The sequence below is a fragment of the Melospiza melodia genome, chromosome 8, assembly GCF_035770615.1.
Source record: "Melospiza melodia melodia isolate bMelMel2 chromosome 8, bMelMel2.pri, whole genome shotgun sequence".
NCBI lineage: Eukaryota > Metazoa > Chordata > Aves > Passeriformes > Passerellidae > Melospiza > Melospiza melodia.
In genome coordinates, this window is record NC_086201.1 from 19,863,349 (window position 1) to 19,879,313 (window position 15,965).

At 39.4% G+C, this 15,965-nt stretch overlaps 1 protein-coding gene across 2 annotated transcripts in view; it reads right to left on the reverse strand.

Annotated features, from left to right (window-relative positions):
• Positions 1-7,323: 7,323 nt before the first annotated feature.
• Positions 7,324-15,965, reverse strand: part of TLK1 (tousled like kinase 1) — a 68,407-nt gene continuing 59,765 nt past the window's right edge. For both annotated transcript variants that reach the window (XM_063162115.1, XM_063162114.1), the window contains exons 18-21: positions 14,852-14,987; positions 12,354-12,465; positions 11,973-12,080; positions 7,324-9,074 (exon numbers count right to left, since the gene is read on the reverse strand). In XM_063162115.1, coding sequence (XP_063018185.1) covers positions 8,898-9,074; positions 11,973-12,080; positions 12,354-12,465; positions 14,852-14,987 — 533 coding nt within the window. In that variant the 3' untranslated portion in view covers positions 7,324-8,897. The remainder of the gene's footprint in view (positions 9,075-11,972; positions 12,081-12,353; positions 12,466-14,851; positions 14,988-15,965) is intronic.

The following is a 15,965-nucleotide window of genomic DNA, read 5'->3' on the forward strand; positions in this document are numbered from 1 at the left end:
TGGGATTCTTCTCACTCTATCCTCTTCCTATCCAGCAGAGCTTACTCACAGACACTGTAGTGCTCCTCTTTGAACTCGTTTGGCTCAGTGGGGGGACAGGCATTTGGTTAGTGGTGGCCACTTTGGAGGGAGGAGGGTTTGAAGAATCTGAGAACAGATTCCAGCTGGCTGCAAGCACTCCCACTAGGATGTGATGCACAGCAAAGTCTCATGCTCCTGAGCACCCCTGTCAGCCAGTAAACACAAGCACCCTGGCATGCATGGCAGCACTGAAATGTACAGGCATAGTCATTGTTGTGCAGCCCCTCAGGAAACAGCTGATTTTGCTGCAGTTTGAAAAAACAGATGTGGCTTAAACCCTCAAAAAAATTGGTATCCATTTGAGGCATAATTAAAAGGAGCTTGAATGTAACCAAAGACAAAACTGAAAAGCAAAAATGGAACTTTAGTAACCTGACTTTGCCTATTGCACACTTCTTTACTGGCTTTGACTAGCTAAAAAAAAATTAAAAGTCGAGCTCCTGCAGCTGCAGGTAGCTGTTGTCCTTTGCTCAGAAATATAATCAGCTATTGGCACAGAGCTGAAACAGAAGCTGCTGTTCTGGTTATGGGATCAGAGCTACTTAAGTTGGGCAAGACCATTACCATTTTCCACCCAGACCTGCTGCAGTGTGCCTACCACAAATTGTCACCAAAAGTTCCTATGCAAGCTTCACATTCCTGCATGAGTTGGAGCATATTATTGAGAAGGAATTCAAACTTCAGTTAATACAGGTGCATTATATACCTACAACTATTAAAACTCTTACTGTATTTTGTTTCCCTCACTGGAAAGGGTGAACTTTTCCTCCCCATTATGGTCCTTGTAAAATGTGTGCATTTTTTTCAAGGGTACACTGCACAAAGCTTGCCTTGCTTGACTGTTGGCTGCATGTTCACAGGTGTCTTTGCTGTCAGTTATTGATGCTATCAAGAAAGCAGCATCTTTTCAAAGGCTTCCAACTGAATTTTAGCTCCAGGCCACACACTTTCTCCCTGCAGGGTAGCTTTTACCATCTAATCTCACTGGAACAAGAAGGCTTTAAAACTAGGAAAAAATGAATGAGGAAATCAGTGATACCAATTATACACCAAATGAAGATAAGTCCCTCTGTCTCATTAGCACTGTTTAATTATGCTTGGATTTAAATTCTAAATATAGTTCATACAAATTCACAAGGGCAAGTGTTTGCTTCCCCTGTTGTAATCCTCTTCACATCTAATACTCCTCTCTCCTATGAGATCAACAGTTTTAAGGACCTGTCCGCTTGAGTCATAAATAGAAAAGATGCTGACACTTCATCCCTTACAAGTGAGAAATGTTGGTTAAGCAATGGCTTTATGTTTTATATTTGCAGAGCTGTGAGAGCCCAGAGGTCTCAAGTGACTTCTCAGCTTCCTGTGCTGGGTCTGTGTGTACAAGTGGAGAGAGTGCCTGCTATGGGTTTCTATACTCCTAACAAAGCAGAGGCTGCATATTTTCTATATGCTTCTTGTTGTGACCTATCATGATTTCATTATAAACTCTCATCAGGCTGAACAAAGGCACCAGACCAGGTGTCAGGAACATTTATGCTTTTATTGTACAGTTGCCATAACTGGAGCAACCAGATCACTGTTCAGACTGAAAAGGTGTTGGCTAACAAACCCTTAAATTCTTGCAATAGGCTTCCACAAATGTGTTGGCTACACAAGCCCTTCATTTTGTACAGTTCAGTAAGTTCTCTACTCCCACAGCAAACTCATCAAAGGTGCTGTCACACAAGCCACAACACAGCTCCAGAAGCTTCCCACTCCCACAATAAACTACAGTAATCTGTGACTTCTACCCAGGGGTTCAGCTGAGAAAGAGAGGAGACACACTACCCCCCTCCCTGAAGAAAATGCCCCCAGAGATAAATCTCTGCTCACTGAGAAGAAGCCTTTTCTTAGTCCATGTGCAGAGTAACTGTCCAAAATGCCAATGAGGATGTCCTCTGTTTGAGAAAGGTGGGGTTTAAACAAGCCCTTCTGCACCAGCTATTCTGAAAGGAAGGAATGGGGCAGGGAGGAAAGATGCAAACATCTGTTTTCCTTCTAGGTCTGGTTAAAAATTCAGTTAAGAATCTGAATCTAAAAAGACAAGGATTTGAAAACATCATCAGCATTTCTAAAAGTGCAGAGTGCAAACATGCTCTCTACCATGACCTTAGTATTTGCTAATCCTTTATCAGTGGTTTTGTTTGACTCAGAAATACTATTAATTAATCAATCCACATATGAAAACTATTGAGTGAGAATTTTACTGCCCTCAAAACTAAAGTTTATTGCACTTCTGAAAGCATTTTACACTTGCATCCTCGATTGGTATGTATCTGCCAAGAAGAGATGCCATCGCTCAGTCAGAGAGTGCAAAGGCATTTGATGCTCAGTGTCACCTCAGATTTGTATGTCCAAAGGATAATGAACATAGGTGCAGTATTAGATTAGAGCTTCAGATGCTTGAATTCGTGCAGCATGTAGAGGAACTACACTTTAGTAACCCTGGGATATGGAATAATTAGAACAACAGGTTCTTCTTGCATTAGTTTAGTCAAGGAATGAGTAAAAATGATGGTGGGTTTTCATAACTCCTACCCCCTGGAGACAATCAGGCAGAAATGGCACTGAGGGTTTATATGCTGGTAAGCACCTAAATCTCTGTGGTAGCTGCTGTGATTGTTGTTGTTTCTTGGAAATTTTGGTTGGACTCTCATGCCTGGAGAAGAAAATCATCTGTGCATCTCCGGCAAGATGTCCACACACTGAAAATTTGACACTACTGGTAGGACAGCCAGCCAAGCATCCCCGTAGGAGAGGTGCTGCTCATGGGGGAGAGGCAGCAAGCAGAGCCCAGCTGGGGGGCAGGCCTGCCTCTGGGGAAGCCCTTCCTCCTGCAGGGCCTGGGGAGCACGGCCTGGCGTGACAGGGAAGGGCTGTCCTGCAGCAAGCTGAGATGCTGTCATTGCTCCCCATGGCCCCAGCACTCACTCCCACTTCCCAGTGCCTGCACTGTGGGCTGCCTGCAGCCTGGGCTGGCTCTGGGCCTGGGTGAGGGGTAACCCAGTCAAAAGAGAGAGCTGCCTTGCCCCTGAGATAAGGAGAAAAACCATCAGTCTTTACAGTTTTCACCATTAGAACCACATCTTGTTGAATGTACTACCTACATATTATGGTTTTCATTCTACTGATATATGAAAGTATTAATTTAAGTGGAAAAGGATGAGGGTCATTAAAAACACAGGAATCCTGACAGATGATAAAGGATGACACAGGAGTTATTCTTCTAATTTTATGTGTAAAGGTTTTGTCAATTGGGTGATGGGACAGTAACCTTTAGGACATGGTAATTTTTTAGATTAGAATTAGTTTGGGCTCAGTAATGAAACTAACCTGACAGGTCTAAGACAATTTAAGAGCTCAGCTCAGCTCCTGATACATTCTTATGTAACCCTAGAAGCAGCATGAGGATTTTGTGGTATCATATAAATGTATATGAATTAACATTTAACCAATGGAACAGATGCTCCAAATCCACTATGGGCAAGTGCAGTTTGCCAGCCAATGGGTTACTCACTTGTCTTTGCAATAGAAGGGCATGCAGGGAAGGTACTGCAGTGCTCAAATCAGCGAGGAGAGCTCAGCCAGCGGCCAATGAGCCACAGCTGCAAGCCTGAAACAAACAATTTGTGTGGTAGTTAGGGTGAAGGAAGTTGTACATTATGCAAATATACAAAGCTGTGCAACAGCTCTTCATGTGGCTTTTTATAGGGACAAATCTAGGGGAATGAAAGAAGCTGCACCATCTCCTAGGTCAGCCCCTTATGTGTGACTGTTTGGCAAATCCTGCTCCTGTGCTGTGCTCAGCCCAAGGGCAAAGGAGGTAGATGGCAGAATTCTGGGAACAGGGGGCATGTTCTGCTTCTCTGAGTCCTTTAAATCTTTGCTACTTCTCTCAGTTTTAGTGGAAATTGCTGTTCTACTATTGAAAGCAAGTGAAGATCTACTGATCTGCTCACAAATACACAGAGCAAAAGCAGATCTTGATGCTCTTTCCCTCCAAGATTTTGACAAAGCTAACAGACAATCAGCTCCCTTTTTCAGCTTTCATTCCAGGCCTGCTAAACCCATGAATGTCCCAACAAGTTTAGACACAAAACACAAGCAACCCTCTCTCCTGTTTTTGTCTTGCATTTTAACAACTCTTGGACCTCTCAACATCAATTACAAACTATCATAGTTCTCTATTACTGAACAACATTTAGAAGAAGCTGGTTTGAACATGTCTTCTGTCCTGAACTAAAAATATTTCAGTATTCCAACATCAAAAATATTCTATTGATTCAGTAAGGTGCTGTCAGGCCCTTCTAGGCACTGAAACGCTGGAGAGTGCTTATGCCTCTTTGAGCTATGGCTGCTCCCAGACCTTACTGAAGACAATAACTCTGCTAAGGATTGTCCTTCTGGTTTTGGAGAAGGGAGGAATTGCACAACTCCCCTGGACAGCAATACTACAAATAACAGGAAGCCACAACCCCAGGCCACCTGCAAAATGATTCAAACTTTGCATATGAGCAAACAGGTTTCCCAAGAGTAACAGCAGACACAAAGGTGATGTCCAGGGACTGCTTGGTTTTTACACTGTAAGTACAACTGCAAAACGACAGAAACAGGAGCATGGGGCTGAAGCCATGGCATTCTCTTCCCAGAAAACTCTTGTTCCATTGGTCTGCAGAGCTGTGCTCTGCTCAATACCATAGCATAGCTTTCATTCAAGAGCAAGTAAACATTTTCTAAGGACACGGCAAATGTGGCTTTGATCTCCTCCACTCTTTAGAGAGGAGCTCCCTGGGTGTGTTTGAATGGTGCAGAGAAAAAGATGCCCATAGATTTGTAGAAGGGGATTCTGAAATTTAAACATCCTGTAATTTCTTAATGATACCCAATTAGCTCTCAAGACACTAGATACAAAATGAGATTTCTAGGGAAAGCATTTTTCCTTGATTTACACACAGAATTTTACCGGCTTGGGAAACGTAGCACAGTGAAAAGATTGCAAGGTGACTTGATTTCTTCCAGCAAAAAAGAAAAATCAAATTTCTCCAACAGCAAGTTTACTCAAACATTCTGTTAGGAGCTGAATATCTGAAATTATTCTGCAAGAACCTCACTTATTCAGAGGACAATAATCTTAATTTCAAAAATACACATGAAGTTCAAAATTAAATATATGGTGACTGTATAGAAAACAAAGCTCATATACTATACATGGCAGGAAACTGGTTTTTGTGCCAGGACTGGAAATATTAGGCTTAAAGAGCAGTAAAAAAGACAGGATGCTAGGAAAAACTAGAATAGATTACTTAGATAAGTAATGCAGCCATCACTGAGAGGCATCTTTAAGAATAAGGTGGACAAATTTGTCAATATGAGTAAAACTTGAGCCGAACTCAGGGATCCTTACCTAGGAAGCTTTAAGCACTGAGTAAAACCTGCTTTGTTTGTGGAAGGGGTGCTTAGAAACACACTGGCATGTATGTAATGCCAGACAGACCCCCAGGATGGTGACTTGGGAGCTCTGTGTATCTCACTGGACTCCTTTCACCAATCTGTGATCACAAAGATGTGAGATTTCTGGATCATTCATTATTTCTCTGAAAAATATGCAGTCTTACCTTTCCTACAAAGGCAACACAGTCCTCAGCTCTACAGTCCATGGCTGCCATGGCTGCCTGGAGGAATGGTCCCGGCCTCAGGAAGGGTATTTACCCCCTGGAGCCCCGGCAGTGCCCTGGTGCCTGTGCTGCGGCGGCAGATGGACACGCTGGGCTGGCTGGCTCATGGGTGTGCGGCTGGGCAGGCCCTGCTGCCGGCACCCCTCAGCTACCAAACCAGAGCCCTCACTCTGGCTCTAGCTGATACAGAGAAAAGAGGTTTTAAAAATGCAATAGCAATTGTGAGACTCAAGTATTTTAGACATGGATATTAGGATACTCTCTAACCACACTGGCTGCAAATTTTGAGGCTCCCCTGTCCTGATACACTGCCCAGGTCCCTACCCCGCCAGGCCAAGGCTCTCCAGTCTCCCTTCCCAATGCAATATCCCACTTCTGGAGAAGAGCACCAAGTTCTCAGCGCTCTTTGAAGAATAATAGAAGACCAAAAAACACTTCTCACCTTGCTGGCAACTCCACTCCGTTGCCGAACCGCTCCTCCCACACAACGGCTGCGGGGGCGGTGCTGCACCCGCCCGGCCCAGGCCCCGCGGGCCGCAGCTCCTCTGCCCCACAGCAGCAGCTCCAGCCCCTCTGCCCCAGAGCAGCAGTTCCTCCCCCAGCTCCAGCCCGGCCGGAATTCAGGGCACGGCTGAAGCAGAAACGCTGCTGGGGACCTGCATTCCCTCCCCAGGCTGGACGTGCCCTGTCCTGGTGTCCTGCCTGGCCGGGCTGGATGTGCCGTGTTCTGCCTGGCCAGGCTGATGGCCCCGCCTCAGACCTGTGGTTTTCCTACAATCCGGAGGACATCAAAGCTGGAGCACGAACACGTAGGATGCTTTAAATACCAAAACGTGCTTTCCTTTTCGGGGTTGCTGATGGTAAAACACGCAGTCACCTGCTCAGGCTGCCACTCGGGTGGCAGCGGCGCGGAGCTCCCCGGGCCGCGCTGTTCCGGTGCCCGCACTGCCACCGTGCATTTCCCGACTTCCAGCGAGCCTCAAAAGCACTTCTCAGAAAGTCAAAATATTGACCAGCCTTCACAAAATAAAAACACAGCTTCTACTATCCAACGTATTTTCAGGTGGTAAAACCATCAATTCTATTTCAGTTACCAACATGCAGAATAAGAAGGAATGAAATTTAACATGAACTTACAGCTATAGCACATTTTTCTTGAACTCTGCACTCAGCCTTGTGCTGTAGAGAGTGGAAAGGATGGAGTCGCAGTATTCTGTTTGAGTCTAATTTTCTAATAACTCTATGAGCTAATGTTATCCCTCAGCTCAATATTTCAAAAAGAACCACTGAAATACTTACAAGTTGTAACTGTGCAGTCCATTCAATCAAATGAAATTTTGGTTACCTCATCATGACAGATGTTTTAAGTTTCATGAATCTTCCCCTTTCACCTCCAATATTACTTAAATTAATTATTATATTATTGGCCTTTTGTTGGTAATTAAGAAGAGTTTAAGTATTTTTGTGTTGCTCGCTGATATGGTTATGTGATTTGCCCTATGCTGAAAGGTAAAAGCACACAATGAAAACCTTGAAATTTCAACTGCCTGTTGTTTATTACTGTTTTGGCTACATTCTCTACAATTCAGCAGCATTTTAAAGAGACAGTTAACATTTCTTTATATACAATGAAAACAAAATGGCTTGCAACATCAGAAACAAGAGCAACAGTTTAACTGTACAATACTAAATGAAAACCTGTGGTAATACAGCCTCCTCTTTCTGCAACATGGACAAAATTACATATAGGTATTTCAGCATCAAGAATGGGATAGTAAAAAGAATAGTGAACAGGAGAGAGATACACTGTTCTGAAAAATAAGTTTCTACCATACAAGGCAGTTAGAAAATGTTTCACATTTTAAAATATCTGTACAAGCCACAAGAAACATTTCCTTGTTGATAGGAACTTCCAGAAATAGAGAATAACCATGAGCAACTTCTACACCTATTATTGATGCGCTCTGCAGGAGGAGAACGCAGCGAACGGACTGAAGGAACTGTACTGTAAATTGCCAACACAGATCGCTGTACATGCCTTGATTGATAACGATTGCCTCTGCTCCATCTCTCGTACAGTTGACTCGCACCTGAAGGAGGTCATTTGACTCTTGTAAAAGTAAAAGCAACGTCATTTAGCAGCAATTAAAAGCGCCTTGAGGGAGACTTAAAAAAAATACAATATCCAATTAGAAAAAGCCATACTTTAAACATTTGTACAGGAATAAGTTGCTGAAATTTAACTGAAAATGTGACATCTGTACAACAATTTACAGTAGAGCTAGAAGGGAATTTATCATTATTCCTGCATAGAACATTATACATGACCTGTTTGCATTTGGTTTCATACTGTTGCTTGCTTTTATTAGAAGCCTGGAAGGTTTCTCAAGTTTCAATACCACAGCAAGTATAGTATTTAAAAAAAACTGAATGGATTTCAAAATTAGCAATCTATTTGAGAACTAAGTACCAGGAATTCCATATCACCCTTCCAATCTAAATTCAGTGGAACACCACAACATTTTTGGAGGTACAAGCCTGAGTAGCCAAACAAAATACTCTAATTTTATTTGAAAAATCTGATGTTGAACATTATCTTTCACCATCTCACATTCCTTACTTTGGTTTTGAAAGATCAATGTCGTGGAAAGATGGCAGTTCATTTACTTCATAACCAGGCACAAAATTTTTCCTGTGTTTTCAAATTTACTCACTACCCTTTTTTATTTAAATAATGAAAAACTACCCTTCATGTTAGAACTTTCCAGTATCCACCAAATGCACTTTAAAGTATTAAAAAGATTATTTACAATGTTCCCCAGAAAAAAACTAAAAACCTTTTCTTCAGTCTTAAACACAGTATACCTGTTAGTTTGTAACAGGAAGTGTCATCCTTCGATGTTTAACGGTGTTTCTCAGAAGGGCACATTTATTCACAGTCCATGATCCACTCCAATCATACAAATGACACTATGTAGGAGGACTTCAGTCTGAAAACACAGTTATCAAACTTGTCCTGTGTAAAAACACTCAAATGCTTTCAAGCTCAAGTCTGCATCTGAAAACTAAACAAAGGTATCATCCCATTCCTCAGCTGGAGAAATTTCAGTACGAAATAATGCTTGAAGTAGGTGGTGTAGGGGATGCTGCTAGGCCAGTCATATGCAAGTTTCCTGAAGAATTTGATCTCCTCATATGAGGGAGAAGATAAGGATCATTAGCCAGCTGGTGGACATCAAATCTGTCCTCTTTTCGGTATGCTAAACAGCGTCTGATAAAGGCCTAGAAAAGAAATGTAGAAAGTTACAGTAACATTCCAAATACTTCTATTTGCTTTCAGGCAAATAGGCAAGTCCTCCTGGATAAACAAGCTTCTAAACACATTATTTTTCTTAAATCATTCAATTCAAGTGACAATGTAACATTTTGCTGCTGAGCCCACTGAAGAAATATAACATCATGGCTGAAAGAAAAAATCAGCAAATTAATTGGCCTCAAATAATCACACTTCAAATATTTATTTCCATGTTTAGGAACTATATTTACAAGTAAAACATTAGCACCTCACCCAATTAAATTTTTGCATGTTTTATGCCTGAACAGATGAATAAAACCCAAGTGCCAGAGGACTGAAAAAGGAGACCTTTCTACTTTCTCCAATGAGCTTCTAAAACCATTGAGTGGGGAAGAATAGGTGGATGATGCACAGACAGAATTTCAGCGCTTTAGCTGACTTTTGAAAACAAGCATTTCCACATGTGCCATGACAGGGTATAGCAAAACATGAAACTGACACTGATGGTTGCCATGCGCAATAGGCATTATGTAAAGAATATTTAGGAAACCACTACCTTGCTGAAACTCTCTTCCCATTAAAAACTCAATCACACCTGCTTAAAATTAACTGATCAATTGAAAAACTCTGTAGCTAAATTCACTATGTCATCCCTACATCTAGGTCCATATGACCTATGCCAATAATTTTATGCTGAAAGTTTCTGTCTAGTTTTATGTCTAGCACACACAGAACATTTGGTCTCCCGAGAGCCTGGCCTTCAACATTTAATGATAGAAAATCCTTATTATTGCTACAGAACTGATTAGCACATCATTACTTAATTTAGAACTTAATTTAAAAGAATTACATATGTCTTCTTTGATAAATCTGTTCAGCTGTTTGTTCTTTGCTCCAATTAAAATCTGGAGATTAAAGGAGAAAATCTGTGATACAAGTTCCAAAGAATCATGCTAGAATTTACTTCTAACATTTGCATATCCAGCATGAACAAGGTACAACATAAAAATCCTGCACATCTGTTAGTAGATATTCACATGTTCTTGGATATTACAGATTTTAATCAAATTCTTCACAGTAAATCCTTCAAAACAAATGAACTGTAAACAGTTATTCTCAAGATCCTCAGAGTAACAGTTTGTGTCTGAAATGTTTTTAAAATACTTCACAGTTTTGTGGCACTGCAGCCACACTAGTGTGAAGCAAAGGAGACCACTGCACAAAACAGGAAACAGTGAGGAGGATCAAAGGATGGTTACAGTCTGAAAACTAACTAACAATGTCATTTGAGGTTCCATATTTATTTAATCTCTGTGTTTTCCAAATCAGAATTTCAGTTTACAAGCTGTTCTTTTCCAACTGCCAGGCCTATAAATCTGAAAAACAATTTGGATTCTACACAGTCATTGTAAATGGTCTACATTAAGAAGTTAGTCTGAAATTGTTTTACAGCATTTACACCAGAGAATAATTTCTCCCTCTCTCTCACAGCTATCATGACAATGGTTAATATGACTTGAGAATACTGGAAGTTTATTTTAGTCTTTCAAACAAACAGACCATGCAAATACACAGGGAATGCAAAAAGTTGCCAATTCTCCATCCTGAACTGTCTCCTCTTTCCTAACATCCTCCGTATAGTAACTATTAATGACAAAGAAAGGCAAAGTTAAAAGACACAGATATAAACTCTTACTATGTAAAGGTATCAGTAACATGATGTGTGTTTGTCAACTGCACTCAAGGGATAGTTTTTTCAAATGCCAGTGAAAAATCAACAGCAAACAAAAACCTCAATTAAAAAAAGAACCCAATTCTAACTACAATTCTTCAACCAGTTTTTCATAACTTTAACTGCAACTCTCTCACTAACACTACTTTTAGAAAATATAATTAACAGAAATATACCACCACTTGTAACAGCAAGTTTATGTACTCAAAATACTTATTTTGTTGGGAAGCTACTGCCTGTAGTAATATGTTTCTTTTCTTTTTAATCCTAGAAGCTGAATCTTAACATTCCTAAATTTTTGGTGTGTCCCAAATCTAAGTATGTTTAATTAGTTGCTGAAACTTGAATAAGCATTCTACTATCTTAGCATTTTTTTCCTCAAAGAGCACATCAATTGCTCTTGACGTGAATATATCTTTCAAAAATTGGGAGAGTTTTTACAAGCAAGTAACACAAAATATTTTCTTCTATTTTCACAGAATTGGATTTGTGTTACAGATGCTGACAGTAGTAATCATTTGGGAAACCACCTTTCTGTTTCTGAATAGCCAGTATGTGTAGAGAAATTGACACCTTTGCGGCAGAGCAACTATATTGGCAGTCTTATTTCCTGAATCAGCATCAAAATATCTTCTAGATTCTTAATCTCAAATTCATGTTTCTAAACTCAGACATAAGTTAATACGCACACACTACAACCTTTCAAAGGGAAGCGTATTAGAGGCCATATCCTTCAGGTACCTGGTAGTCAAGTAGTTTTCCTAGCCAATAAGGCTGCAGAGAATTAACATCCACTGTTTTCAGAAAGAGATTGCTACTGTTAGCAGCAGCATTTCACAAGAACTTCTAGTAAGACAGCCTGAGTGAGACACATAAGGTCCTCTGAGAGAAAGTAAAGCAGACCATTTTTGAGGTGGCCTACTTAAAAACCACTTGCAAATTTCTGGAATGTATAAATATAGTTTTGCTTTGAAGTACATGATTTTGAGAAGTCCCAGAATAAGATTGCTTAAATAAAAACATCCACATACTAGCTCTCAAGTACGTTCTTCTACACAGTTATTATGTCCTACAGCATTCTTGGGTTAACAACAATTTTACAGCTGAATCCTTCAAGATGAATGTTTTACTCAGAGACTAAAGTAAAAGTTACCTTGGCTTCATTGCTTACAACAGGTTTGACAGGGAATTGAACTTCTGTGGCTTTTAATATTGTATTTTCTTGTAGGATATCTTGCTGTGATTGATTGTGGCCAAATGGCTGCAAAACAAGCACATGATTTTTTTCAGGAGATTTATCCAATTACTTTGATTTCATAAATATTTCTCCTATAGTAAGTTGTTGCAGTATACAAACTGCCAACTATCTTGCAAATAAAAAAAGTTACAGGCAACATTTTCTAAGATTTTGCAAAATCAATGTACACTGCCAAAAGTAACACAAGTAATTTTCCATGTAGATTCATGTCTTTACAGTCTAGTGAGAATAGGCACCTACACTAAAACTCTTTAGATTTTCTAAAGATTTCCTTACCTTTCTACCATAAAGGCATTGGAAAAAGATTACTCCAACTGACCACACATCAACCTTATTAGAAATCTTTGGTGGCTCTTTGCCAACTACAAAGCACTCTGGAGGCAAGTACCTGGAAAACAAAACAGCATTTCAGTCTGTAAGTATGGCATCTCTAGAATGTGCTCAATTATCCAACTGTACAAACACCTTACCTACACACCTCTGAGCTTTTGACAATTGTACAGCTGCCCTACAATCTGCACTCCAACACCTTGCAACCCACCAAAACTGATATCACAGTTTCTATACAGTTAGTCAAATAGAGAGGTCTATTTAACACAAGCACAAATACAAACATTTTTTACATAAATTGACAATTATAATTTATTTTTAAATTGTGACTCCAGGTTAAATATGAAGCCATCTATCAAAGCAAGAAAAGCTGAAAGCCAAATAGGGCACTTTACAGCAAGACCTCGTTAGGAATCAATATGACTTAAAAATCCTTTAACCAAGTTTTTAGTAAAAATGGTAACATTACCCAGAGGTGTATATGATAGACAAAGGTGATTGTTATTTCTGTCCCTATATTTTGCAGAAAGAGAACTTTACTTAATGAAAGTTGAGGAAGTTCCCATGCCATTCCTAAATTACAGAATAATTTATGAAATGGAACTTTCTTTAAAAAACAAACAAAACCTTCCATATGTATTAATTTAAGGGCAGTCAACTATTACTGACTGTAATATTTAAAATTGAAAAATGCGAAACAACTATTAGGACAACTACAGAACAGGCACTCTGTTGTCAACAACATATAAGACTTCAAGAGAAACTTTGAAGAAACATTTGTAGAAATAGAAATAAGCAGAAAAAGGGAGATAAAAATGCAACAATTTTAAACAGTATCACAAACTCTCTTCTGGAATACTTGTTTACAATTCTGATTACAACAATCAAGACAAGTGATCTTAAAGTGATACAAATGCAAAGAATGTTACTAAAATGATCTGAAGAATGGATAGACTATAGTTCAGAGGGAAAAAAAGTGAAGGCTACAAAAACACGAAGGTGCAAGTACTAGGAAGGGGCCACAACCTACTTGAGGGAGGATAATGTTAGCACAGGAACAAACAAGTATAAACTGGCCACAAATATACACAGTCTGCAAATTAGAGGATTAGATTTCTAATGATCAGAGAACTGAGGTTACAGAAGACATTTGAAATCAGATTACTGGGGACAAAACACTAACTAAATTTAATGTAAACATCTAGAAGTTTACCAAGAGATTATATAACCTAACAGCCTGGGAAGGCAGGTAACCGAACCCAGTGACTGAGGAAATCCCTTACAGGGCTATAGGGCAGACAGTTTGTGCAATCCCTCCCTAATGAAGATTCTGGGCTCAGAGAAAGCATGAATTACAAATGCAGAGACTCATCATGAATCTATAATGATTACAGATCTTTTTTTACTTCTAAGTTTCCAGCACCACTAGTGCCTGAGGCATTCTAGATTAAATCCAAAAGGCAAAATTTTTCTGATATATATTCCTAAAATAAAACATTTTAACTGGTGTTTAAAGAGGTAAAGTATTAAAAAGAGTAGCAAAAGCCTAACACTTCTAAAATGCTTCAACTTGAGTAATCATTTTCTCACAGCATGTGCACAGTGGCATTTGAGGAAGAGTATGTGTTTCCTTTTCTAAAAACTCTGAAGGAAAAGGCAAAAACTTTATTACATCCAAGTCCTGAATATGGGAAGAGGTGCAAAACAAATGGGAATGACACTGGCTTCTCTGTAGAGCAAACGACTTGTAACAACCTGCCCAGTACAGGATTTCTAATCCACCCACTGACACAGCCAGCACATACTCAGGCTGAAAGAGCTACTCTGCCATAAAGAATCTGCATCTTTAGAGAGTCTAAAACCAGATTTTCTGTAAGCAATGACATGCTTATTGTCATACCTATGCTTTGGCAGCTGTAAAACTCCAGTGTTTTGGATGAGCGTGGAAGTACACAAAAAATAAATCACAGCTGCTGGGCTGTCATTAATGTTTAGGAAGGAAGAGTGAATACTCTTTTGTCCTAAGGACATTGCCTGTTGGCAATACCTGTTCTAAAATTTCCAAGTACTAAGCACCCACACTTAATCATCAAATGTCTCTGTCAAATGCGTTCAACCACCAGCAGCCAAAGAAATAATACCTGCCTCTTCAGAGGTTACCATGTTTCTAAATCACAGTGATCATCTCCACATTTACTTATACATACATACTTTATAAGTAACACACACACACACACACACACATTCTCTTATTTTACTTTATAAGTTAGACTCTTCTCATATTTGGGAATATCAACATCACAGTACTGCACAAACACCTCTGTCTGCCATCCATGTTAACATTTTTAGTCCTAGTTGTCTCTCCAAATTGCTTTATTAGACTACATTTATAAAATCTGAACAATAATCCAAAGTCTAAACAGCAAATTCAAACCAGGACTTACCAGTAAGTTCCTGCTCCCTGTGAAGTTAAATCCATTCCATCCACCCCATAGCTATCATCATCCATTATTTTGGACAGACCAAAATCAGTAATTTTTATTTCTCCACATGCTGTTCCATCTACAAGAAGGATATTACCTATTCAGGGGGAAAAGAAAAATTACTTCAAAAAAAAAGTTAACAGAATGCTTTATTTTCAAAACCAGGTTCAATTTTCAAGAGCATCTAACTTCATGAGAGCAAGTGACAATTTTACAGAATCAAAGACTCAGAACCACAAAACAGCCTGGGTTAAAAGGGACCCATGACCAAATCCCCAGTCTTGGTGTTATTAGCATCATGCTGGAACCAACTGAGGCACATTTACATAATCTTTACATCCTCAAGTCTAGAGTAACTTGACTATGATAAGTTTCTGTGCGATTTCAGCAACTCTCTAGGTTACCATGATGATCTGAAATGGCTCTCTCATCTGGGAGCTGGTTGGTCAGCAAATAAACACCAAAATAGAGTGAGGAAATATCAGAATGCAGCCACATACCAGTTACAAATAAGTCTCATTATTTTTCTGCCAGAATGAACCCTACACTACAGTTTTCACTGTTTGCATATGCCACAAAATTGTGCCAAGAAATTGCTGCAATCCTACAACTCTTACTCCATGTGTTAAAGTTGTACAATAATTCTTGATATAAAAATTATTTGATGAAGTTCCTCTGAGAACAAAAAATAATGAGACTAAGAATACATTCTGTACAATTTCATAAGACAAAATAAACCTGTGTGAGCAGTTTATCACAGAACAGAAAGCAAACAGCCTGGCACTAAGAATTACTTTACAAACCCCAAACTTGGAAGTGTAACAGATTAAAGGCACATGAAGAATGTAAGCATCATTCGTGCAAGATGGTGAAACAAAGACAATGGAATCAAGACAAATATTGTTTATAAATATATTAATTATTCATTGTAGAGAAAACTGTATGTAAAGCCTTGTTTTGGAATGGTTATGCTGGGATCCTGAAAGTGACTGATTACATATTTACAGGTTTTAAAAAAACATATGGGAAAAATTAATTACACATCAGCATCCCACAATTACCAGACAGCACTGAG